General features: G+C 47.1%; 1 protein-coding gene across 5 annotated transcripts in view; it reads left to right on the forward strand.

Moving 5' to 3' along the window:
- Positions 1–17192, forward strand: part of CPNE9 (copine family member 9) — a 61942-nt gene extending 44750 nt beyond the window's left edge. For 3 of the 5 annotated variants that reach the window (XM_053297993.1, XM_053297989.1, XM_053297990.1), the window contains 9 exons: positions 4801–4854; positions 6105–6166; positions 6536–6582; positions 7142–7323; positions 9471–9598; positions 10406–10508; positions 12613–12670; positions 13219–13292; positions 16586–17192. In XM_053297993.1, the coding sequence (XP_053153968.1) occupies positions 4801–4854; positions 6105–6166; positions 6536–6582; positions 7142–7323; positions 9471–9598; positions 10406–10508; positions 12613–12670; positions 13219–13292; positions 16586–16738 (861 nt within the window). In that variant the 3' untranslated portion in view covers positions 16739–17192. Of the gene's footprint in view, positions 1–791; positions 905–4800; positions 4855–6104; positions 6167–6535; positions 6583–7141; positions 7324–9470; positions 9599–10405; positions 10509–12612; positions 12671–13218; positions 13293–16585 lie in introns of those variants that run through there. The other 2 variants (XM_053297991.1, XM_053297992.1) reach the window with 2 other exon arrangements.
- Positions 17193–24279: the final 7087 nt, after the last annotated feature.

Below are 24279 nucleotides of genomic sequence, written 5' to 3' on the forward strand. Positions count from 1 at the left end.
GTATTGTATTTTGAACTAACACATTGGACTTCGAGTGTGGCTCCTGTGCATTTTATTAGACTCCTGAGAGTTTGGCTTTCTTAAAAAAACACAAAGCCAAGTTTCTAACTCTTATGGGCATCGATAAAAGTTTAATAAGGCAATGGTAATATCTGCTAAAAGCCTGCTTTTAAAGGGGTAAGCCCCATCCTAGGCCGATGCTTTCTGGATTTGAAGAAAGGGTTGAAACTCTACTCACTAACAATATAGTTTGGAGGAGCTAAAAAATTCAGTCAAAGTCATAATCAGTGAGGCAGGAGCCTGAAACCCTGGGGTAGCATTGTCTGCACCAAGCCATAAGCAACTTAGTATGAAAGGACCTGCAGTTAGGAACCTGAATTCCATCAGGATTGGGAAGAGACTTGTACATGGAATGCAGATTCTCAAGAGGGTCTGTCTGTAGGGATGTTCACGAATCGGTTCGGCAGTCCTTTTGTGGACCACCGAACCAGTTTGAAAGTCCAGCAGTTTGGCTGCGGGGGGTTACCTTTAAGGAGTAGGGAGGCCACACGCATCAGGCACTTCCGGTTTGACGCTGACCAGGGCAGCACGGAGGTAAGCTGCTGCCCTGCACCAGTGATTCGGAGAAACATGGGGGGTGAGGGAGAAGAGCACCCTTCCTGCTCCTTAACGGTAACCCCCCTCTGCTGCCTAATCGGCCGTCTGTAGTTCTGTGCACCTCCCTGTCTGTCTGCAGGTAGAGTCTATTGCAGGCTGTGCTGAAAATTTCATTGAGGATGCTGGAGGCAGAGGGGCAGGCTAGCAAATTGGGGGAAGCTGGCAGATGGGAAGGAGATGTCAGGAAGAAGCACTGGACACAAACCAGAGAATCACACAAGGAAGGCCAAGTTTGATTGTTGCCCAGGTAAACCAGGCTCTGACCAGGAAGCATTGATATTTAACTCAGGAGGGACTATTGACCACCTGTATGGAGGGTGATGAGCCATCTCACTACAAGGGGCACCAGGGTGCAGAACGGGAGACTCCAGTTTTAGCCCTGGCTCATCTTGACAGGTGCATATCACTACCTTGAAGTATGGTGATGATCACTAGCTGAAGGTTAGGCTAGATGTGCACGTACTTGCATGTTTCAGATGTGTGCTTAAACCCAGAAGTGTTTGCACAGTCCAGGGGAACTCCCTGATCAGGGTCAAGGTGCAAAGAGAGGGAGAAGTTAACTTCAATGTGACTAACAATAAGCAATTACAACAATCATAACTTTTCTTTTAAAAAAAAAAGTAAATTATACCAGAGTTACAACCACAAAACCATGGCAGCCAGCAACAACAATTCCTCAACAAGCAGTCATTAGCACACAGGAAGCTGCCTTCTACTGAGTCGGAATATTGGTCCATCTGTCAGAATTGTCAGAATTGTAGCCTCTGGCTTCCAGGGGTTCTCTGCAGGGTCTATCCAGCCCTACCTGGGTCCTTCTGCCTGCAAAAATGCTTTACCTGCTATGGCCCCATCCCCAGTACGTGTAATCTATCACCCATATCTTTCTTTAAAAAGCCACATCTTCAACAAATGATGAAATGTGAGTAGTGTTGAGGTCCAGCAGACGTTCCTGGGGAGGTATTCCACAACAAAGATGCCAAAACTAAGGAGACCTTGTCTCCCATGCCCACCCACTTAACCTCAGATAGCAGGGAGACCCAGAGCAGAGTTAGCCCTGCTAACTGAGCAAAGAGGCACCTAGTTAGTGGTGATTTTCTTTATTGAGCAGGGGGAGAGCAATGGGCCCTGTCAAACCCCAGCACAGCATCCTTCCAGTGGCTGTTGCTCGTGTCTATCTTACATTTCTGTGTAGAATGTGAGCCCTTTGGGGACCGGGATCCATCTATCTTTATTTATTTATTTATTTATTTATTATTTCTCTGTGTAAACTGCTTTGGGAGCTTTGGTTATAAAGTGGTGTATAAATATTCACCATCATCATAAAAGAGTTGGCTACCCTCCAGAGGCAAAGACTTCCCAGTTACAGAATGCATGTGCTCAGGTGTAGCCAGTAGGAATGTGCACGAACCAGTGCAGTGGTCCTTCTACGGACCGCTGTACCAGTTCAGATGTCCAGCGTTCGAGCCGTTTTGGAGGCAGGGGGGTTTCCTTAAGGCACAGGGAGGGTGCTCTTACCTCCCCCACCACATTTCCCCCTGTGGCGCTCTCCCCAAAATTGCTGCCACGGGGCTGCAGCCTACCTCCTTACAGGCCCAGTCAGCAACCTACCAAAAGTGGCCGACGTGCATGCATACGCGCATCAGCCACTTCCTGTAGGATGCTGACCAGGGCGGCAAGGAGGTAGGCTGCAGCCCCGCAGCAGCTATTTGGGGGAGAGTGTCAGAGGCGAGAATGCAGCAGGGGAGGTAAGAGCATCCTCCCTGCACCTTGAAGGATCCCGGCCTCCCAAACGGGTTTGTGCACATCCCTAGTAGCCAGAGCATTGCATACAAATCCTAGTAGAAATGTAACATTAGGAAACTCTCTGGTTGGTTGATTGATTGATTGATCAATTAAGAACATAAGAACAGCCCTGCTGAATCTGGCCCAAGGCCCATCCAGTCCAGCATCCTGTTTTGCACAGTGGCCCACCAGATGCCGCTGGAAGCCACAGGCAGGAGTTGAGGGCATGCCCTCTCTCCTGCCATTACTCCCGTGCAACTGGTATTCAGAGGCATCCTGCCTTTGAGGCTGAAGGTGGCCCACAGCCCTCCGACTAGTAGCCGTTGATAGACCTCTCCTCCATGAAGTCATCCAAACCCTTCTTAAAGCCATCCAGGTTGTTGGCTGTCACCACATCTCGTGGCAGAGAATTCCACAAGTGGATTATGTGTTGTATGAAAAAGTACTTCCGTTTGTTGGTCCTAGATTTCCTGGCAATCGATTTCATGGTATGACCCCTGGTTCTAACGTTATGGGAGAGGGTGAAGAATTTCTCTCTATCCACTTTCTCCACACCATGCATGATTTTATAGACCTCTATCATGTCTCCCCGCAGTCGTCTTTTTTTCTAAACTAAAAAGCCCCAGGTGTTGTAGTCTTACCTCATAAGAAAGGTGCTCTAGGCCCCTGATCATCTTGGTTGCCCTCTTCTGCACCTTTTCCAGTTCAACAATGTCCTTTTTTAGATGTGGTGACCAGAATTGTACAGAGTACTCCAAGTGTGGTCGCACCATAGTTTTGTATAAGGGCATTATAATATTAGCCGTTTTATTTTCAGTCCCCTTCCTAATGATCCCTAGCATGGAATTGGCCTTTTTCACAGCTGCCGCACATTGCGTTGACACTTTCAATGATCTGTCCACCACAACCCCAAGATCCCTCTCCTGCTCAGTCACTGACAGCTCAGATCCCATCAGCATATACTTGAAGTTGGGTTTTTTTGTCCCAATGTGCATCATTTTACACTTGCCAACATTGCACCGCATTTGCCACTTTGTTGCCCACTCCCCCAGTTTGGAGAGATCCTTTTGGAGCTCCTCACAATCTGTTTTGGATTTCACTACCCGAAAGAGTTTGGTATCATCTGCAAATTTGGCCACCTCGCTGCTTACTCCTGCTTCTAGATCATTTATGAATAAATTAAAAAGCACTGGTCCCAGTAGAGATCCCTTGGGAACCCCACTTCTTACTTCCCTTCATTGTGAAAACTCTCCATTTATATCTACCCTCTGTTTTGTCTTTCAATTAAGTGCCGTCAAGTTGGTGTCGACTCTTAGCAACCACATAGATTCTCTCCAGGATGATCTGTCTTCAGCTTGGCCTTTAAGGTCTCTCACTGGTGCATTCATTGCTGTCATAATTGAGACCATCCACGTTGCTGCTGGTCATCCTCTTCTTTTCTTCCCTTCAACTTTTCCCAGCATTATGGACTTCTCAAGGGAGCTGGGTTTTCGCATAATGTGTCCCAAAGTTCAAAAGCGTCTATACTTTTTCTGTCCTGTTTTTTCAAAGTCCAGCTTTCGCATCCATAGAGTGTCATTGAAAAAATCATTGTCTGAACGATTCTAATCTTTGTAGGTATACTCAATACAATACAATACAACTAATATTTATATAGTGCTTTTGAACAAAAGTTTCCCAAAGCAATTTACATAGAAATAAGGTAAATAGATGAATAAAAAGGCTCTCTGTCCCCCAAAGGGCTCACAATCTAAAAAAGAAACAAGATAGACACCAGCAACAGCCACTGGAGGGAATTTGTGCTGCAAATGGATAGGGCCAGTTGCTCTCCCCCGCTCAATAAAGAGAATCACCGCTAAAAAGGTGCCTCTTTGCTCAATTAGCAGGGGACTCTCTTTCTCTTGGAATTTGAAAACATGTTTGCTTTGAACTCTGAATTGCATCATGATTTTAAAAAGGGGTAGGTTCAGCAACCGTCAGACAAAATTGTTCCAGGGGCTGGATTCAGTCCATTAACTACTAGTTGGCCTAAAAGAAAAGATGGATAGCCCTGTCTTTAACTATGGAGTTAAAGATCCATCTAGATTTATTACATTTTTTACACCACCTAAACACTTGGTCTTTAATTACTGAGTTAAAGATCAAGTGTTAGTTGGTGTAAAAAATGTAATAAGTGATTGTTTTTTTTAAAAATGTTCTTTTTAAATCCATGTAGTAGCTGGGATGCGAATATGGAGCCCATGGCACTGATAAGGGTGTCATGGACCTAATTTTGGTCATGCGTGTTAGGATACAAAATGGCAGATGGGAACTCAAGGCTACAGAAGATTCATCTCTCCTTTTCTTCTGCTCCAACATCAGGTTTCAAATCCTAGGAAGAAATGCAAGAAAAAGAAATACATTAATTCGGGGACTGTAAGTATGGGAAATATTACTTTCTCTTCCACCCCCACCCACGGGGCAGAGCCTGACCGCCAGTGGTCCATATGCGGCTGTGGCGGTGGCCCCGCTGACCCCTCCCCCCTCATCTGACGTCAGACGCGCCCCCGTGCCTCATGTCAGATGCAGGGGGCGTGGCCTGGCTCTCAAACAGAGCCTTGAGGCTCCGTTCGGGAGTTGGAGTCCAACTCCCGAAGCGGCCACGCGGCCCCTTCAGGAGCTAAACTAAGGCTGGTGCTGCGTTCACGGTGCAGCCAGGAGCGGCTCTTCCCTGCCTTGGCAGATGCAGGGGTGCTGGTTTAGCTCCTGAGCAGGGGCCACACGGCCCCTTCAGGAGCTAAACTAAGGCTGGTGCTGTGTTTGCGGTGCAGGTAGGAGCGTCTCTTCCCTGCAAAGGGAGGGAAGAGCTACTCCTGGCAGCGCTGTGAATGCAGCGCCAGCCTCAGTTTAGCTTCCAAAGGGGCCGCACGGCCCCTGCTCAGGAGCTAAACCAGCACCGCCGCATCTGACAACAGACGTGGGGGTGTGTGTGTTGGGGCTGTGAGGCGCGGCCCCTTATTGGGCACGGCCCAGGTTCTTTGAACCCTTTGCCCAACCGTGGCTCCGCCTCTGCTCACCCACTTCTTGGGAGCCAGGGTAGTCCATTTGCTGAAGTGTTTGGCTTGAATATGTAAGATGTAGTATGGCCAAAGACACTGTGTCCATTACTTTGTTATGATGTTTTCTTCAGTTTCCCCATCTAAACAGTGTAGTGGTACAGGTGACTGTGGGGATGAATGAAGTAAAGAGGTATACTCAAGGTCACTTGGGGATTAGCAGGGCTGTCCTTACGGCAGGGCAAGCAGGGCGACTGCCCCAGGCCCTGCTCTTCCCCATTAAATTAACTGGAAGGTGGAGCCTATATTGGCTAATTTGTCCCAGGCCCTGCACCCCACTAGACTTCTCTAAGGACAGCCCTGGGGATTAGTTTACCCACTAACATATTTTAACCACTATCATGCTCAAAATCCAGAGTGATTAAGAAGGTGGAGTAAAATTTTTGATAGTGATTATAGGCATGGCAGTTAGTCCATATGAGTTAAAACAGAGTAGAGGGGTTCAATCCTACATATGTGATATGAAGTATGCAGCTTCTATTAGGCTGCTTAAGAACAGATCCTCAAAGCTGCTATGTCTGTCTGTCCACCGTAGCTGACATTCTTTTTTTCTGTCTCTCTTTCTGGCAGGTGACCCTTCTGTCATTTGCGGTGCAATCTGAATTCACCTTTGTCGATTTCATTCGAGGCGGGTGCGTCAATGGCAAAGCCTGGATGCCTCCCAGATCCTAGGCTCCAGAGGGCCAGGTGCCACATGCCTGCCTTCACTGCTTCCAAGGCATTGCCCCAGAAGGCAGCTATAGGGGGTAGCTGAGGGAAATACAAGGAGGCAGGACAAAATGCTTTATGGGGCACTGACGTGTTCCTTGCCAGGGGGCTGGCAGAGGGAATGTTAAGGGGGGATAGGATTGCTAGGGAGAACCACGTTGCAGGAGATTACATGGAGTTGATGGGTTTCCCAAGAAGACAAAACGGAGAGGAGCTAAAAGAGGGGGGACATTTTAGGGGACTTGCAAGGATGACAGCATCTATTTATCTCTCTTCTCCACCCCACCCCCTAGGACACAGCTAAATTTCACAGTTGCCATTGATTTCACAGCCTCCAACGGTGAGTGCATCACACCAGTGAGTCGCTATGGGAACCAAGTGACAGCTTAGCTGCTTGTCACCAGAGAACCAAGGACCCTTGGCCACAGACTGAGGCCTTCAATTGTTCGCCTCCGTGGGGCTATCCAGTTTGGGCACTGCCTTCCACCTGCAAACTGGGCCAACGAGGACCTTCCCCCCAAAGATTTGAGCATGTTCACACTGCAAGCTGTGGGGGTGGGAAGGAGGAGGCCTCAGTCCAACCGCTTGCATGGGGAATCCAAAAGGCAGGGAATGGACCTGTGAAGAGAGGAACTGGAGGCAGCAGCCTACTGGGTGTGAGTGGAGAGGAGTGGGAAGAAAGGGGAGAGCAAGTAGGATGAGGACGCATGGAGTGATTAAATTTCCCAGTAGGAGGACATCCAAGCCAGGTCACATGAGTGCCTGTGCTTGCTGAGATAGAAGGTGGTTTCTGGTTTCCCACTGTTGCATGTATTAGTTGTGGGAAGCCTCAAGGCTAAGTGGCTGGTGGGGGAGGGGGGGTGCAAGGTTTCAGAGGCTGACAGAGTGCCTTTTCGCAGGGAATCCTTCACAGCCCACCTCCCTCCACTACATGAGCCCGTATCAGCTCAGTTCGTACGCTATGGCGCTGAAGGCAGTTGGTGAAATCATCCAGGATTATGACAGCGACAAACTTTTCCCTGCCTATGGCTTCGGAGCCAAAGTTCCACCAGATGGCAAAGTGTCCCACCAGTTTCCTTTGGTAGGTAGGAGCACCGTGTGGTGGTGGGATGGACTGTCGTGGTGGAAAGCCTGCTTTGTATGCATATGGTCCCAGGTTCTATCCCTGGCAGCTCTAAGAGGATCCACAGCTAGCAATGCTAGTTGCCCTAGATCTGCCCTGGATCTTGCAGAAATGCTGTCAGTCAAAATAATACATGACTAATGGGAACCATTATTCTTCATAACATCCTCATGGAACTGAGTTTTGTGGAGCTCTCTGGAATCCCTACAGTGTGGTGCCTCAGAATCTGTTCTGGCTGGGGCTCTGTCATGGAACATAAAATTAACAATTCAAAGCAAGCAGCATGTTGTTTTTCAACCATTTAGGTCATCATCGCGGTATTCTGTTCAAATATTGCAACAGAAGTAGAATAGTATTGCAATGCAGAGTAAGAAAAACAAAGGTCATTACCATTAACTGCAGTAGTTGCTACAAGATGCACTCTGACTTTCCAAGCTGCCGGAGCAAATTTCACAAATCTGAGTAACCAACTTGTCAATTTGGCAAAAAATAAACACTTATAGTATATAATGTTAAGCCACCTAATGGTGCAGTGGGGAAATGACCTGACTAGCAAGCCAGAGGTTGTCGGTTCAAATCCCTGCTAGTTTGTTTCCCAGACTATGGGAAACTCCTATATCCCAGACTATGGGAAACTCCTATACAGTGCAGCAGCAATATAGGAAGATGCTGAAAGGCATCATCTCATACTGCACAGGAGGAGGCACTGGTAAACCCCTCCTGTATTCTACCAAAGAAAACCACAAGGCTCTGTGGTCTCCAAAAGTCAGCACCGACTTGACGGCACACTTCACCTTTATATAATGTTAATCTGTATTAATCAAATCAGCTAAAAATAATCTTCTATGTCTTTCCCTTGGGTCATTTTGAAGCAATCACACATTGGCCTGGCTCACAGAGCCTTTTGCATCAAGGTTTAAAGTTGGTAACTGACGTTAACATGATCATGTGAACCCACACTAAGGTGGGAATCTGAGATTCATTTTTGGTACAAACCAACATTGGTAATCTTGGCATGGGTTCACACAATAATGCTTATGTTGGTTAACTGGTTTTAAACCTAATTCAAACGATGGTGCGAACCAGGCCTTTCTGTAGCTTTGTCAGTAACTTGCATTCATACTTACCCAACTTTCATTCATTCAGTTTCTATACCACCCTTCCAAAAATGGCTCAGGGCGGTTTACACAGAGAAATAATAAATAAATAAGATGGATCCCTGTCCCCAAAAGGCTCACAATCTAAAAAGAAACATAAGACAGACACCAGCAACGGTAATGGGAAATACTGTGCTGGGGGTGGATAGGGCCAGTTACTCTCCCCCTGCTAAATAAAGAGAATCACCACGTTAAAAGATGCCTCTTTGCCAAGTTAGCAGGGTATGTGCCACAGTTGAGTCCTCGTTTTATTTTCCATCCCCTTCACATTACTACAGTCCCCAACCCAGCTTCTGAGTAGCACTGCATTCCTTTTCAGGACAAGCATGGGTAATGGGATGCAAGGTATAATTGTGCCAGGATTTACTGAGACTTGACTTCCACCTGTTTTCAGTGCCAAATTCATCTCTGAAATGCAAAGGAGTGATTCTGGGGAAGTGCAAAGTGCATTTTCCTCGCCACTGAGTAAACCTAACTGAATGCCTACTGATCTGAGGTTACTGGGCAGTGCTTCCAGCTCAGAGGGCCTGGCTTCCAAACTGTCACAAGCCTTGACACCTCTCTTCCTAAACATTTACCACTGTGACGCACATGAAAGGATCGATCCTTCACTCCTTTCCTGCTGTTTGTGGTGCTTGATGTGTACAGTGAAGTGCAGTACCTGGCAATTGGCAATTGGCCCAGGTATTGAGACATTTCTGTGGCTGACTTTAAGCAGTGCAACAGATACACTGGATCCTCCATACAAATCCTGCTAAGCTTTATTTTGTTTAAAGCTACTAGTCTTTGTGGCTCTGAAGACATTTTTCATGTACAAGTAGTTTTCTGCTAAGGCCTCAGCCAAGAGTTACACACACATTCTCTCTCTCAGGCATGCACATGCATACACACATTACAGCACCATGGCATCCTCCTTGTGTTTGCTGAACTTCACTGTTCTGTCCACAGAACAACAACCCAGACAACCCCAGCTGTGAGGGTATAGAGGGCGTGTTGGAATCCTATTTCCAAAGCTTGCGTACTGTCCAGCTATATGGACCCACCAACTTTGCACCTGTCATCAACCAGGTTGCCCGGTAAGTGGAGTGCCTGAAAATCGGTCTTCCCTCCTGTCTTGCAGGAGCTCGCGGTGTTGGGCTGTGACCAGACCAGGAGCTGGGACTTCCTTATAGTGTGCCAAGGGCCAGCTGTCCTATGCCTAGGGCTGACAAAGGTTTTGTTTGCTTTCAAAATGATCCAATGTGACTTCAGTGCTTGCACTCCTAGGAGCCTGGCTTCTCTCAGATCAAAGTCTGCAACTCTGGCCAGTGGAGCACAGTGCCTCTGCATTACTTCCAAAGGCAGAGGAGCTTTTCTGCATATTGCATCTGGCAACCCTGCTTCTAGGGCTGGGGCTGGCAAGGCTTTCCACACACCCATCCTGATAAGAAGAGTCCCATTGAGTCAGACCAGATCAAAGCTCTAAAGGAGAGCAAGTAGGCCATAGCCTTTGCCCCCAGCAACTGGTATTCAGAAGTATTCTGGCTATGGACATTCCATGTAGCCATCTTGGCAAATCGCCACCAAGAGAACTCTCCTCCAGGAATGTGCCTAATCCCTATTTAGAGTCATAGAGTAAGCTAGTGGCTATGGACATCTTTTGGCAGTGAATGGCACATAAGAGCAAAGGTAAAAGCAGAGGTAACTGCAAGACTGGAACCAGAATGGTCCAAGCACCATTGGGGCTGCTGTTTTAACTGACCCAAAGGCCTATGCATGCCATTGAACTGGTGGGTGGGGGTCAAGAAAGAGTGTGTAAGGACTGCCATGGGAAGTGGGGGGGGGGGGCGGAGCATTGAAATCAGGTGTGTTTTGGTCCTCTCTATTCTCTCCCTCTGTCCCAGGTCAGCTGCCGAGGTTACTGATGGATCCCAGTATTACGTGCTTCTCATTGTCACGGATGGCGTCATCTCTGACATGCTGCAAACCAAGGAAGCCATTGTCAGTGTGAGTCCACCTTTTCTTCTGGCACATGCAGAGCAGGAAGCACCTCAGGATTTGGGAGAGGGCAGGACAGCAGGTTGCCTCAAATGCCATCAAAGAGATTTCAGCCCTTTCCCCTTTCCTGAAAATAATTTGTAATAAATCGGTCATCAAAGGTTCCTTCATGACCTCTCTCTACAATAGTCTCCAAATGTGCAGTGTTTATCCAAATAGAAGAGGCCACAGAATTTAAGGCAATCCTGTTAAAAACAGAGGGGTAAATATAGGTTCTTGGTAGAATACAGGAGGGGTTTACCGTTGCCTCCTCCCACGCAGTATCGCACTGCTGCCCAATATAGTACCAGCGGGGATTCAAACCGTCAACCTTCTGCTTGTTAGTCAAGCATTTCTCCGTGGCTGCGCCACTTAAGGTGACTAAATATAGGTTATACCTGTATTTTTCTGAAAGAAAGAGGACTCTGAATTGAATTCCTAACATCAAAGAACTTGGGCGGGGGAAGACACCATCCCACATGATGTGTTGCTTTATGGCTCTGTAACACTGTGCCCTGGGGGAGGGGGGGGGGAGCAGCATTCCTGCAGGTTTCCTCATTCACAGCAATGGGAAGTCTGCAGAATTGCTGCTTCTGAACAGCATCCACGCTTTGAAGTCCTCGGCAGCCTCGGGGCAAACCACTACAGCATAGTAGACTGCGCCTAGCATCCAAATGAAGTAACTCAGTAGTACTACTCAGGAGTTACTGAGGTGGAGAGGTCCTGAGTTGAGGAGTTATTCCTGAGTGGAGGAATAAGCAGGGACTGCAACCCCTGCCTGCCAAGTGCAGGTCAGCCCCAGCACTCTCTCCATTGAACCATACTGCCCGCCTGCCTCCCTTAGCGAAAGGGAAACTTTGTGGTTTCTTTGTATCCTGTTCCTTGGACTCCTCATCCACAACGGCCTGGCTCATGGTCCAGCCCACTTTTACTCAAGAGTCTCAGATAAGGAGAACCTTCTTCACAGGGTGATTGTGAGGAGAAAATGTGATCCTGAGACCCTGGGACAGACCAGGAAGAGAATCGGAATAAATGACGCACCTGGAGTTCCTGTGGCAGGGATATATCATTCACCAGGCAGATAGTATGTGACTTGTACTAAGATTTTGAGAGATTCAGACTGTATCGGCCAACCTCTCCACTTAACATCTGGCCAAACCAAATTCAAAGGGCCAAAGAACATGTTGCATTATGCCCAGTGTCCATTGCTAAAAGACAAGCCTGAAACCAAAAGTATATCTTTAAAACCAAACAAAACAGCTGAAACGGGGAGTGGGGATGCAGACCAGGAGGATGAACGCTTTTGTGCTGAACTGGTTTCTCACCAAGAATCCCTTCCAAGCAAGCAGCCACTTTGGGGGCAAATAGCTGCTGCCGAGGGCACTTTTTGGTGGGGAAATGGCTCAGGGGAAAGTGCTAACCCCTGCATGCACTGCTGTGGTCCTGATCAGCATTATTGTTGTTGTTGTCATTTATTTATTCAATTTCTATACCGCCCTTCCAAAAATGGCTCAGGGTGGTTTACACTGAGAAATAATAAATAAATAAGATGGATCCCTGTCCCCAAAGGGCTCACAATCTAAAAGAAACATAAGATAGACACCAGCAACAGTCACTGGAGGGATGCTGTGCTGGGGGTGGATAGGGCCAGTTACTCTCCTCTTGCTAAATAAAAAGAATCACCACGTTAAAAGGTGCCTCTTTGCCAAGTTAGCATTGTGTCCTGCTCTTTCTTTCTTTCTTTCTTTCTTTCTTTCTTTCTTTCTTTCTTTCTTTCTTTCTTTCTTTCTTAGAATGAAATAAAAAGAGACTGTACCAGTCCCAAGTCCTCCTCTTAATGACTGGCTTAATGTAATGTACCTTGGCCCTAAAATAAACCAGAATGGGGTTATCTTGGAGATACGGCTCGGCCTAAGTACCCAGCTAGAGCTACAGCTACTCTGACCCAAATTGTGAGCTTGGCTGCTACAAAGTCTGCAAGGGGAGACCATGCTGCCCCTGACGAGGACAGATAGGCATGTGTCAACTAGGCACCATTCAGGATGTAGCTCAAGCCATTGCACTCTCCCCACAGGCCTCCTCTTTGCCTCTGTCCATCATCATCGTGGGAGTAGGCCCTGCTGAGTTTGGGGGTAAGTGTTGCCCTTATCCAGATGCATTATGGACCAGAAAGGAATGGAGTTGGAAGAGCCAAGCCAATTGGTTGCTGCTGCTGGGGGCCTGCAGGGCAGTATGACACCAAAGTGGGGACTTCAAGTCTTTGTCACTTTGCACCCACCTGTGTGCCACAACGAGGGTTGCCAACCCTCCAGGATCGGCTTGGGGTCTCTAGGAACTGGCATCAAATCGCAAGATGACTGGAGATTGTTAATAATACTTGATATACTATGAGATGTTGCCAGGCGGGAGGTGGTGTGAGGGGATTCTCCCAGAATAGCTTCAGTCAGAATGGGCAACCTAGCCAGAGCATGAAGCAGCCACGTATCCAGAAGGCCCACCTGAGAGCCACCTTGTGCAAGCTAATGCTTGGCCTTCCTTCTGTCCCTCCTGGTGGGGGTGGGGGGTGCATGCAGGTGTAGGTGCTCCGAGATGCATGCTAGAGTTGGGCAAGGGTGGTGGTGACAGCCCTGACCCAGGCAGTTGGCAGCGGACCTTAGTTTTGCTGTCGTCTCCTCCTCAGCCATGGAAGAGCTGGATGGCGATGAAGTGCGCGTCTCCTCCAGAGGGCGCTTTGCTGAGAGAGACATTGTACAGGTACCTCTTCCTGGAGGATGTGGGCAAACAGGACCAAGGGAGGTTCATGTGGGGTTTTATTTAGTGGGCTGTTTCTCTTGAGTCCCCTTGACAGTTTGAGGCTCCACAGCAGCCTTATTCACATGTTATGTTCAATGCGCATAGAATCTGTGTACAGTGTACACATGTACAGATCTGTACATCCATAGAGTTATTCACACTTCATGTTCAACAAAGGTAATTTCCTATCTGTACCCTACATTTGAGGGGCCTGTACCCAGGTCCACCCTTAAAATGAACACATCTAGTCATACACATGCGTACAGATACCAGTATGCATGCACAGTGTAATGTCTGAATGGGGCTTAAAGAGTGAGGCGTCAAGACTCCTGATTTCTACAGATCCTGCTACATTATTCTCAACATCAAGGGCTTTGCTGGAGCCAGGCCCCTATAGAAGCCTTTCACTGTTCACTGCTAGACCCTTGGTTAAGTGTCCTAGCAAGGGAGAAGTTAGTCCTTTCTGCTTGAAACCCCCCCCCCGCCCCCCATGAGTGCTGTTTCACCCTTGGAAAAGTAGCTTTGGAAACATCTTGCAAAACAATAGGATGGACCTGTACACCCTTGGTTGTCTTTCGAAGTCACAGAGAGAGAGATGTATGCAGCTCCCTATCACACAGTGGTCTGGTTTATTCTTGACACCCTAGGGCTACAATGTTTAACTAACCAGATTAATTAATGAAACACTGGCTGACATCCAGAGCAACAATCCACTGGTGGAGCATGCACATTTACAGTGGCGCAATATATTAGCTTAGTGGTGCTAAAAACTGGGATTTGCAGAATTGCACTTTAGGATTCTTGTGCAACTATCCCCCATTCAAACAAATGAGGGGGTGCCACTGTTGCACAACCACTAGGCTGCAGCACAAGTGTTAGACTTAACGCAAGTAGCTAGCACAACTGTTTTGTGGTAGCACCGTGCCCTTCCACAAGCAGTTCATTATAGGCATGTGTAGAACGGTTAGCTGTTAGAACATTCTGACTCAACCAGGCTGTTTCGACTTGTCTGAGTTCAGAACAGAACACCCTTCAAATGAAGGGCCTGTTCCAAGCACAGAATGGAATGATCCTGCACCATTCTGGTCTCCAAAAATGTTATCTCGGAACATTCCAAGTTCTGTTTTGGTCTCCAAAGTGGCACTCTTCTGGCCTCTATGCATACTTGGCAGCCATTTGTGTAGTCAATACTACCAGGCAAATGGCTTGTGCACATGTGCAGAGGCCAGAACAGTGCAATTTTGCAGTCCAAAATGGTGCACAGAATGTTCCAACTCAGAATGTTGTTACATCAGAACAACTGGCTCGACCGGTTGTTCCAACGGAAAAATCTGGGGCATTTGTGTTCCGTTCCAAGTGTGGAACGGAACACAAATGCCGTCCCATGCACATCCCAAGTTCATTGCTCTGGATGTCAGGAAGCAGTGTTCCCTCTAACAGAGATTCCCAGATGTTGTTGACTACAACTCCCAGAATCTTCAGCAAAAGGCCACTGCAGCTGGGGATGCTGGGAGTTGTAGTAAACAACACCTTGGAATCCCTGTTAGAGGGAACAGTGGTTAGGAGCTGATCAACCATAGTGATGACTTGATAAACTGGCCAGATTATTTAAAAAAATTAGCTGACATAATGTGCAACATTCTGCAAGTGTTGTAACAGAACATGCACACAGTTACACAAGAGCACTCTTGCATAACTGCAAAAATAGCATAAACACAGTTGTACTTTATTATTTCCAATGGCCATACCATCTCGCAACTCGGTTTGTGCCGTTTTTGTGGTTACAACATATGCGGAATTGCTGTGCAGTATGTCAGCCATTTTCAGTCAAAGGATTTACACAAACTACAAATAGTAAGCACCATTTAAAAAGAGGCATTCTCACACACACACACACACACACACACACACACTCAAATACAAAGCATGCTTTTTGCTTAAGAACTATTGTTTTTAGTAGTATGTAAATATTACTAATCATTTAAAATGCATATGATTAACAGACTACGATTGAATCTAGTGACATCCTTACATTGTCCTCAGTCCAGATAGGAAAGCCCACATAAAATTCCTGAAGTGGCCCCCGTTATCTGTGGGGGTTCTGTTCCTGCCCATTTCCATGGATAACGAAATTGTGAATAAAGAGACCTTAACCCTATGGAGATTGGAGGATTAGGTTCCTTGGAACTTAAAAAAATGCTTTTAAAAAGGCAGAGAGGGGGCAGGAAAGCATAGTACCTTGTTCTCCAGGTCTCTAGGAACGCCCCCCAAATTGTCTGATTTTTTGTTTAAAATCTTTAAAAAATAAAAAAAGAGCCACAAAATGGCTCTGCACTTCAAAATGGCAGCCAGAAATGACATCGGTAGTTATTTCCAGCCACTCAGGAACCACGCATAGATAAAAATTGTCTATATATTATACCACAGATAAAGAAACTGGGTCTCTTAAGACCCATTCACAGATACATGAAACCACAATCTGCGAAACTGTGGATAACGAGGGTCCCCTGTATGAGTGAATGCTAATTTACCTCATATTGCCAGTCTGACAATAAAAGGCAGCAATTTTTCCTATCAAATTCTGTTAGCCTTGCAGAAAAGTACCCCCGCCAAGAGTACCAGCTTAACAAAAAGGTTTGCTGATTCACAAATGTGGAACTTAAGCAATGGAGCCTGGCAGAATCTGGTCTGATTGAGCGGACAGCAAGTTTGTTCTAACCTGAGTTGACTTGCACCTGACCTCTTGCAGATCTTAATATCAAGTGGCAGTGAAGCTGAGATCTTGCAAAGCTCTCTTTGGCTTGATCTTTCAGTTCTGCCCTTGTTTTGCTTACTTGAGTTTAGGAAACATAAATGAAATACTCTGCAGTACTTTAGAGCAGTGTTCCCTCTAACAGGGATCCCCAGATGTTGTCCACTACAACTCCCAGCATCCCCAGCTGCAGTGGCCTCTGGCTGGGAATTCTGGGAGTTGTAGTGAACATCTGGGAATCCCTGTAAGAGGGAACACTGCTTTAGAGGGAGGTGGCCTCAACAAGATAATACTTCAGAGGCAGCAGATAAGATTCAAATGGAGATGGGGATTCAGCCCTTATACTTCTACTCAAATAGACTGAATTGGAAAACGGAGGCTTCTTCCATGCCTACCTGCTGTTTCCCTTCATTTATCTGCTGCAGTTGATACCAAGGTGTGTTGGGTTAGCACGATCCAGTCTGGCTGAATAACCACCCTTCTGTCTTTCCTGCTGTTGCAGTTTGTGCCCTTCCGGGATTACGTGGATCATTCAGGGAACCATGTATTAAGCATGGCACGTCTGGCAAAAGATGTCTTAGCCGAAATCCCGGAGCAGCTCCTCTCCTACATGAAGAGCCGCGACATCAAGCCCCTCTCTGCCAATCCACAGTAGTTCCTTCCATCCTCTGTGCAACCTGAGCCAATGGAATGCATCTGCTCCAGCTGGGACCAACACGATTCCTACCAGTTGGGCAGTGTTGGCTGTTGCCGTGCTCTCATTTGGAGCTGGCTAGATCCGGGGGGCGGGGGGGCAGGAGGGGGAGGCATCTCTAGGGGGAGGTGGGCAGGATATGGACTCCGTGCCTCACACACAGGTTGAGACACCAGCACAAAAGCATGAGCCCCACCCCCCCCGCCTGCATCTCAAAGGGATGACTCCACCAACCAGCCCTGGTGAAGAGCATGGACCTGAAGGGAAGGTGGAAGGAAGGGAGCATCTTGATAGGGGCCTTGTGGGGTTGGGGGCTTCCTTAGGGCCACATTTGCTAAATAAGGTGCCATTTAGCTCTGTTCTGCCTGGATATCAATAAACTATTCTTGGTCCCAGGACCCTGTTTTATATTTTATTTCTTGATACTTGATGTTTGTTACTGTGAGTGACCATGGGGACTGTAGCTTTTTGCCATCTCAAGCTAGGCTTCTCAGCCAAGGACCAGCGCAAAGGTTGCCTAGCCCAGCTAAAGGTTAGCACAAGTACAGCCTTTCGGCACGTTGTATTGGTCCCAGAATGTGGTCTGCAGGCACATGATACATCCACCTTGCTGAAACTAAGCATGGCTGGGTTTGACCTGTGCCTAGATGGGTGATTGCTAGGAAACTGCATGTTAGCCACCTGGAGCTCCAGAAAAGAAAAGCAGAACAGGAACAGAATAAATACTTTCCTTTTTTCTTTTTTTTTAAGAGAGAGGGACAGAGATTTCCCCCCACAGTTAAACCTCCAGTGCAAAATGTCACAATTTCAAATAGCTAATTTGAAGAGGCAACTGGAATGCTCTAATTCTTGACTAAAAGCTACTGTTCTGGGAAGGGGAGGAGGGGAGACTAGGCTATTATATCTTAATGCAAATTTATAATGTATGTATTTATCAGAGCTCTGGGGGTTTGCTATGGCGCATTCCAGATTAAACCCTACAACAGTGTCACTATGGATCTGCTCCGTGTGTTTCCATACTTTCTTTGTTGTGACACTGCAGTCCCTGCGCTGACAGCAAGGTGCTGTTCACGTTTCCAGTGCCTTCTTTCAGATTTTATCTTTGCAATATAGTGCTACAATGTTGCATGTGTGTCACAAACAAGTAGCTGTATTTCCCTGTTGCAGGAGTTTGAGATTCTGAGGATTGTTTTCAATACGATCCAGCCAAGCCAAAGCATTTTACCCGTTGTAGCGTGTGATCTGGAAAGCGCCCATGCCATGTGAATACTTGAACAACGCCAGTTCCCTAGCCAGGCAGGCACCCGAGAGAACAGCTTCTTTCCCAAATCCAGGCCAAATATCCCATCTGCCCACTAGGGAGGCACCTTGGGGAAGCAAGCAAGTGCTGGGGACACTTCTTTTACAACTGGAGAGTCTAGGACAAACAATCTGTGTGTCCAAAAGATGGTGCAATTATATTAAGCCTACAAGGTTGGCATTGCCCATGCAGCAATTCTCTGGCCCTGGAGTCCCTTTACAGTCACTCCCGGAGGGATATTTAGCACACAGCAGAAGCCACAATCCAGCCCGTGAGGTTCACTTGCTAGAAGCCAGCAAGCAGATGGGAAGGGAGTATTCCAACTGCGGGGTGTGTGGCCCGACTTCATCTCTGCTCAGGGAAGAAAAGCACAATCCAGGGCCGAGCCTGCGTGAATGAAACATGCAGCAGGATAAGTAGCAGCTGGCGGGATGCCTCTGCTCACGCCATACGGCAGGAGGGCCAGCCCAGGCAGCAACACCTGCTTCAAAGGATCACCGCCGCATTCCTGGCTCGGACCACCTTTGTCTTTGGCCAAGAAGCTCCAGCGTCTTATGGGAGGCTGGCAGTTACGTTTGCTAAGCAAATGGACCTGGCAGTGTGTTAGCACTTTGGTCTGGGCACATCATCCGTGGATAGGGGAGGGGTAAACGTCTCTCTTTCCCCCCTCCCACCGCATTCTTTTCACATACACGCTACAATCTGCCCCATAACTTTCCAGGTTGCCTTTAAAATATAATTTCACAAGGTGGTGTACCTGAACAAGCCATGGCATGGGGGGGGGCAAACCAAACTGCAACCCCCCCAGGTGCTGATGCACTAATGCGCTTGTTGCATGTGGCACCAACAGTCAGGGCCGCCGAGAGTGGGTCCGGGCCCTGGTGAAAAAAAAATCGAGCCAAGCCCCTCCCCCTGTGTGGCGGCGGGCGTAGCAGGAACATCTGCTGAGCCTGACCGTCCAGCCCGGAAGCCCTTGAGAGCTGTGCGGTGCGCCAGTGCACCTGCGCACTTTGAACAGAGCCTCGGCGCTCTATTCAAACTGCGCAGGTGTGCTGGAGCACCTCACAGTTCTCAAGGGTTGCTGGGTCAGTCTCAGCGGCCACTTCCGCTCTGCCTGCTGCCACCACAGGGATATGTGCTCGGCTCACCCACCCACCCCGGCCGTGCACATGGCGACTAGAGATTGGCGGTTCGGCCTTGTGGTGGCAGCGGGGCGGGCACGGGTGGCGGCAGGAGGCAAGATAAAAACATGCAACGTCGTGGGCCCCTGGGCCCCCTTCTGGACCGCCAGGCCCCGGTGATTTGTCCCAGCACTCCCCCACCCTCCCGTCGGCCCTGCCAACAGTGCACATGTCTCAACATTACATGGGTCACAGGACATGGGCTATGGGCACACAATGCAGCCTTCCTTGCTGAAGCTACACAGGTTTTGACATGGTCAGTGCCTGGATGGGTGACCACCTGGGGTTCCTTGGATACTTCCTTGAGTTTCATGCTGGAAGAAAGGTGGGGTATCAGTGGAATACCCAGTTACATCCCATCTGGTCAGATCATCTCAGACGGCCCTTTTGTTGGTCCCTGGTGTCCAAAAGGTTCGGGGTGCTAGGACCCACGAAAGGACCTTTTTGGTTGCTGCCCCCTTCTCTGGAACTCCCTTCCCCTTCAGATTCGTTTAGCCCCTTCCTTACTGATTTTTAAATCTCTATTGAAGGCTTTTCTTTTTTGCCAGGCTTTTTGCCCTGTAGTTTACCTATTTGGTTTCTTATTTTTTGTTAGTTACTTTAGTTTTTAATTTAGAATGTAATTTTAATGTTGTCTTGCTTTGCACGTTTTTTGTACACAGCCCAGAGACTTTGGAGTGGGCGGTGTATTAAATGTTTCAAATAAGTAAGTAAGTAAGTAAGTAAGTAAGTAAGTAAAATAAAATAAAAATACCCCTGCTCACTGAGCAAAAAGTCACTTTTTGAAGATGAACCTGAGGGAAAGGGCCATCACTTTGCTCAGGACCACAAGCCCAGCTCTCAGAAGTGTTTTGTCTCCAGTCCTCCGCTTTTAGGTAAGGATGGGCTAGAAATGATAAAGAGAGAGCCTGGCTACGCTCGCAGCCCTACCAATGCATTACGCAAACAGCATGTAATCGTAGATCATCTAATAAAGGTTGTGTGATTAATGGAACTTCCTGAATCACTAGAGGCCCCTGATGCCACAGCAGGCTGGAAGCCAGGAAGCTAAAAGGAAGATGACACAGTTGTTCCTTACTGACATGGAGACAGAGAGGGGAGGATATAGATGTACTTTGTAAGCTGGAGTAGAGATGCAAGTCTCTTTCCCCCGCTCTTTTGTCTTGGGCTTTTTTGTATCGATAGATGGGGCAGGAAGCCTCCACAAATCATTAGCTTCCGAGTTCATCCACATCTTCAGCAAGAACAGACAGTTGTGGGGGCGGGGGGGGGGCTGCCATTAAAATATTACACATTTATTTCAAGGCAGAGGTTATCTGTGTCCGTTTCCTTTTTCCTGACACAGGATAGATATCTTCTACACAAGCAGAAAAAAACATATGGGAAAACCAATGGTGCTGAATTCACCTAAAAGAGTCTACTCTGTAAAGATGCACTGGCCTTTTCTGAGCTGCATTCCATTGGTTAGTTTCTCCGCAATGTGCTGGTTGCCTAACCTTCAACTATTCTGGATGATTATAGGGTCTAAATGGGCTAATTGGTTAGTGGTGTTTGGCTACAGAAGATCCTTAATCCATGCAGGGAGCTCTTCCTGCTTACAGTTGAGTTAGAGATGTTGGAGATGAACAGCAGATGGATGTCTGCCTCCTTCATTACCGGCTAGTGAGCTTCCCCAGGGCTCCTGGCAGAGAGTGCTGGGCTAGACGGACTTCGATTTGAGCCACCATAATAACCCCCACATTCCCTTCCAGAGCCCATGAGAATTCACAGCTTATTCCCACTCACCCACCCCCACTGCATCCACCTAACAGCTTGAGGCTGGGAAAGATGGATCCTGTGTGTTCCCGGATACCCAGTCATCTTCACATTCTGCATCTCAGAGGAATCATCTTCCCCACTCATTACTTTGCTTGTGTCGGAGGGCTGTTTCCTTTGAAGTTGCTGTTTTTTAGGTCTCGCTTGTACAGCATTTGTAAGTTTGAGAAGCCTCTAGAGAAGGATGGGGTTTTAATGAAAAACTAGCAGCGGGCAGGAGAGGTACCTCATCTGCTGCCTCATCCTGCTTTGGGAGACCCCCTCCAGCTCCAGGCTCTAGCAACAAATGTACCAGAACAGTGAAACTGTTCACCAGTGTGACAGCGCCACCTTCTGGAGACTTCACCATTGGCAGATCCTTTTGTGTGTGTGTGTGTGTGTGTGTGTGTGTGTATATATATATATATATATATATATATATATATATATATATATATATATTTGGAACTGGTTGAAAAACAAAAAAAGCTGTCATAATTATCTATTCTATAGTTCTATACCTGAGATAATTTAAATTAACTTACCCACTGTAAGTGCTTAATGTCCATATCATGTTCACAATCAAGGTAGTTGAAAAGTAGTAAAAAGATGAATTATGTTCCCACCTTCCAGTGCATGGCTTTGGGTAAAATGGAAATGTTAGGGAGAAACTATAAGAAACTAGGTTGAGATCATTATTCCAGAGTAAGAAATGTAGACTACAGGAATGTGATATTACATATGTGGTATATATGTTTCTTATCCTGAGTGATCAATACACCGACAACCTTGGTGGAGGAGAGAGTTGGCCTTGGGAGAAGAGCTGGACTTGTGGTAGCAAGCATGACTTGTTCCCTTAGCTAAGCTGGGTCTGCCCTGGTTGCATATGAATGGGACTGTAAGATATTCTCCTCAGGGGATGGAGCCACTCTGGGAAGAGCAGAAGGTTTCAAGTTCCCTCTAAGCTTCACCAAGACAATACTGATCTAGACAGACCAATGGTCTGACACCGTATATGGCATTTTCTTATGTTCCTATAATGTAAGTGATGGAACATGATAGAGGTTTGCAAAATTATGTGTGGTATAAACAAAGTGTAAACTGCCCCTCTGAATGGGGCAGTTTATAAATGTAATAAATAAATAAGATAAAGATAATTTTATTCCCTCTCAGGGTATTAGGAGACACACAGAGAAGCTGATTGGTATTAGGTTCAACACATAATTAATCAATTTATGAAATCTGCTGTCACAGGATATAGCAGTAGCCACTGAGTTATATGACTTTAAAAGATTAGACAAATTCACGAAGAAAAGGTCTATCACTGACGTCACAAGAACTATGTCAAATGCACAGAGGAAGCACTCTGAATACTAGTTGCTGAGGAAGGGCAAGAGGCTTCCTAGAAGCATCTGTGGCAACCCAGATGCTGTACTAGATGAACTCTTGATCTGATTCAGCAGGGTTCTTCTTATGTCTACTAGTCTTGATGGCTACAGAGAGACTACCTACAGCCTCAAAGGCATGGTGCCTCTAAACACCAGTTGCTGGGGAGCAACAGTAGAGAGAGGGCATGTCTTCATCTTCTGCTACTGGGCTTCCCAGAGGCATCTGGGGGGCCACTTTTTGGGGAAAAAGGATGCTGGACGAGATGGGCCTGGAGCCTGATCCAGCAGGGCTGAAGTTTTGTTAATTCTGTTCCGATGTTATGTTATTATGAACTGCAGTGCACTGCACTCTTATGTTCCTATGGAAGCTATTGAATTTTGCTGTCCAGTTTGGAATTTTACAACAGGAGCAAAGAACATTAAAATGTCTTGGAAAGCCATAACTGTACTGCACATAAGATTCATTCTGGCACAAGGAATGGGACAAAAGCAGTAGTTTCAAATTACAACTCAGCACTCAACTCCAGAACCTGTTTTCAATGCAAGCCTCAGGTGTGGTATCTGTGGAACAATAATCGATTACATATTTATTCATCCTAGCATCTGTCTCTCTAACAGACAACCCAAAGAGGAAGCAGTCCCTTCATGCGGCAAGGGGCGGCAGTAACCTCAGGCGGCACATTATTGGGCCACCACCAGCGGGGCGGCAAGATGCCCCCAGTGCCACTCTTTGGGACTGATCTGACCCGTGCATACTTTGCAAGGAGTCCCTCTCCTCACGCATCTTGCATTAATTGCAGAAAGCAAGAGGAGAGGAGAGGAGAGGAGAGGAGAGGAGAGGAGAGTGCTGGCAATGTTCCCTCCTCCCTGCCCCATGCACTTTCAATGCTTGCAGGGGCTGGTTTGGGAAAGGGGCTAGCCCCCATGAGGGCATAGGGCAAGGCAGTATTTTGTGCCTTGCCTCAGGCATCACAATATCTTGCAAAAGCTAAAAGGTATAATATCAAAACCTGTCCAATAAAAACCAGGTTCATAAAGCAATGAAACTAAGTGATATCATTAGGCATACCTTATCACTTCATTTGAATACAGGAGGTCCCCAACGTACAAGCAGGTTGTGTTCCAAAAGTTCCTTTGTAAATCGGATGCTCCTAACTCAGAACACATATCGTTCTCAAGAGCAATGACTAGTTTGTATGTATGGTTTGGCATTTGTTAAGTTGGGGACTTCCTTAATGTTAACATGTTAAGGAGAATTGTTTGTAAGTCGGATGTTTGCAACTTGGGGAGTGCCTGCAGTCATTTTCACAGGCTTACTGGGACAGCTTGGATGGCTTTAAAAGGGACAAATTCATAGAGATCTAATCTATCAATGACTACTACTCTGGATGACTATAGGCGCCCTCCAGATTCAGAGGCAGGGTGCATCTGCATACCAAGAGAGGGGAGTATGCCTTCATCTCCTGCTTATGGGCTTCCTAGAGCCACCTGGGGAAACAGAATGCTGAACTAGACAGTCTTAGAGCCTGATTCAGCAGGGCTCTTCTTATGTGTTTATGTTCGTCCAACAATATAAGGAAGGGTTTGCACAAGGATGGGTGATCCCTGAGGAATGAATGTCCCAGGCTTTACATATGAAAATGCCTCTAAGCATGTGAAGAGTGCCATTCCCTCAGTGTTGAGTAATTACCACCAGTTTCCATTAATCACTGTATCTCTAATGGTCCAGTGTCACATGCGTATTTTGTCATGTAACTGTAGTTTGCCTTACCAGTGACTGTTGGGATCATTCATATGGGATGGGGAATAGCACTGTGGTAGAGCATCAGCTTTGCATTC

Source organism: Hemicordylus capensis, chromosome 2 (genome assembly GCF_027244095.1).
Source record: "Hemicordylus capensis ecotype Gifberg chromosome 2, rHemCap1.1.pri, whole genome shotgun sequence".
NCBI lineage: Eukaryota > Metazoa > Chordata > Lepidosauria > Squamata > Cordylidae > Hemicordylus > Hemicordylus capensis.